The 2,029-nt window shown below is 44.1% G+C and overlaps 1 protein-coding gene across 1 annotated transcript; it reads right to left on the bottom strand.

The window, feature by feature from the left end:
* Positions 1 to 193: 193 nt before the first annotated feature.
* SARC_14908 (hypothetical protein) lies at positions 194 to 1,898 on the bottom strand. The gene is made up of 3 exons (XM_014290960.1): positions 1,481 to 1,898; positions 1,014 to 1,292; positions 194 to 481 (listed from the first exon to the last, which is right to left on the bottom strand). Exons 1-3 carry the CDS (start codon positions 1,881 to 1,883, stop codon positions 279 to 281), a joined length of 885 nt encoding a protein of 294 aa, XP_014146435.1. The 5' UTR covers positions 1,884 to 1,898; the 3' UTR covers positions 194 to 278.
* Between the last annotated feature and the right edge of the window lie 131 nt (positions 1,899 to 2,029).

Genomic DNA, 2,029 nt, shown 5'->3' on the forward strand with positions numbered 1-2,029 from the left:
GTGTGTGTGTGTGTGTGTGTTTGCGTGCGTGTGTCTTTGACGATATGCGTTCTATAGTGGTCGTATTTGTAAAATATAATTGCTGAGCACTATATTGCTTCGCACAATTCCCAAGGGTGCTGATCCTACTAGAAACATTTTGAATTCGATCACGTATAGCAACAAATAGTAAAGCAAAATACTCACAGAAGTGCTTGGGTTTGATGTGCTTTACTTTAAAAAGTAATCTTTGGTGTTTTCCCTAAAGAAAGAACTGTGCATCAGCAGCAGCCAACACTCTACTGATAGGTGCGACCCCAGAACATCTCCTGCACTTCTTTGGAGTTACACTTGCCAGGCTTATCTGCAAAGCACATAACGGCCACCAAACGCTCTCTTTCGCCCTCGGTCTCAGTCACTCGGTGGAACGAATAACGTCCGGCAAAGATCTGTAGTGTTCCGGGCTCGAAAGGGGCTGTGTAGATCTCTGGAACCTTTGTGTCTGTGCATGTAGTTTTAGGTTAACATTGTATGAGAGTTAACAACGCACTTCAGGGGTTAGAACACACCAGGGGTGGTGGTAGGGTGAGCTGTGTCAGAAGATACAGGCATCAGACATCTGAATAGATAAGTGAAAATGCGCCTGAAGTAGGCGACCCTCTACACAATCATACATTCACACCTATAATCCTAAAGTACTGTAAAAACAAGTAGCTATATTGTCTGTACATATACACACATATAATCTTAAAGTACTGAACAAATAAGTAGCTATATTGTCTGTATATATACACGCATATAATCTTAATGTACTGAGTAAACAAGGAGGCATGTTGTCTGTATATGTATACACATTTAATCTTAAGTACTGAATAAACAAGTAGCCATATCGTCTGCATATGTTACTCCACAGGGCACAATCCTGGATTGCCTGGGCATAGACATCGCCGCAGCTACTGTTGAAGTACATCCCTACCCAAACAATCCTATCAACACACTCCCAACATTCGTCAAGTCACGCTGTTTAGGTGTACCTGCATCCACTGGCTCGACTTTAAACTTGGAGTGTTTATTCAGCACAGCGGCGACTTGCTTGTCCACGTCTTCGCTCATCTCCTGTGTGTCGCGCAGGCGGTTAGTGTACTCAAACACGCCCCCTCTCTCGGCCGTCTGCAGAGATAGTGTAGTTGTGAACTCGCTCTCGTCAAAGTGCCAGGCATGGCTCCAGCCCTCACGGAAGACATTGATGGAACATGCACCCAGCTGGTCCGACAGGTGGTACAAGGGCTCGGTGGAGTTGTCACGGCCGATCACTGTGGGTGGGTGGGTCGAGGAACGGGAAGCGAATATGTGTATGGTGTATGTATTTGAATTGAGATATATTTCAAAATGGGGGATACTCCTCAGCAGTGTGTATATTGGATTGAGATAGGGTGTAGAAAAAATTACATAGCTACAGCTCGACACCTACGCCTACAACTAAAACTATACTGGTCCGTACCTGCATTGACAAAGTGCAGGAGACTGTCGCTCTCGTACAGTTTCCGCAGAGCGCCTTTCGTATCCAATTCATCGTACGCAGTGGAGGCTACCTGTGTACTCATAAACGTATTGCGCACATGATTAGCACGTGGCTCACTACTATCTGCCGGACGTTGGAATGCTGTGTGACCTTTATCAGTAACGAATGCATGTTCAGATTTAATAGCTGCCTCGTGAGCACAAATACGTGTTGCTTCCTCAGTAAGAAATCCGGGGTAACTGGCACAGCCTGTTTCTTTCAGCGCTTTTCTGGAACGCTCTATTAGTTCACGAGCTTCTGGTGTGTTCAGGTTATCAATGGGATACTTCTTCAAATCAATACCCAGATTGGCATGTCTGTAGGTTTCAGATTCAATCTGCATTGCTGTGGGAATTTATGTGCAGTAAAAAAAGGTTCTCATTTAACTATCGTTATCTTCGTGAAAAATTATGCAATTTTAATTCCAGGTATATATCGAACTGACTAAATTTCGGATGTATCACAACATGACAACCCATACATATCATT

Source organism: Sphaeroforma arctica (genome assembly GCF_001186125.1).
Source record: "Sphaeroforma arctica JP610 unplaced genomic scaffold supercont1.5286, whole genome shotgun sequence".
Lineage (NCBI taxonomy): Eukaryota > Ichthyosporea > Ichthyophonida > Sphaeroforma > Sphaeroforma arctica.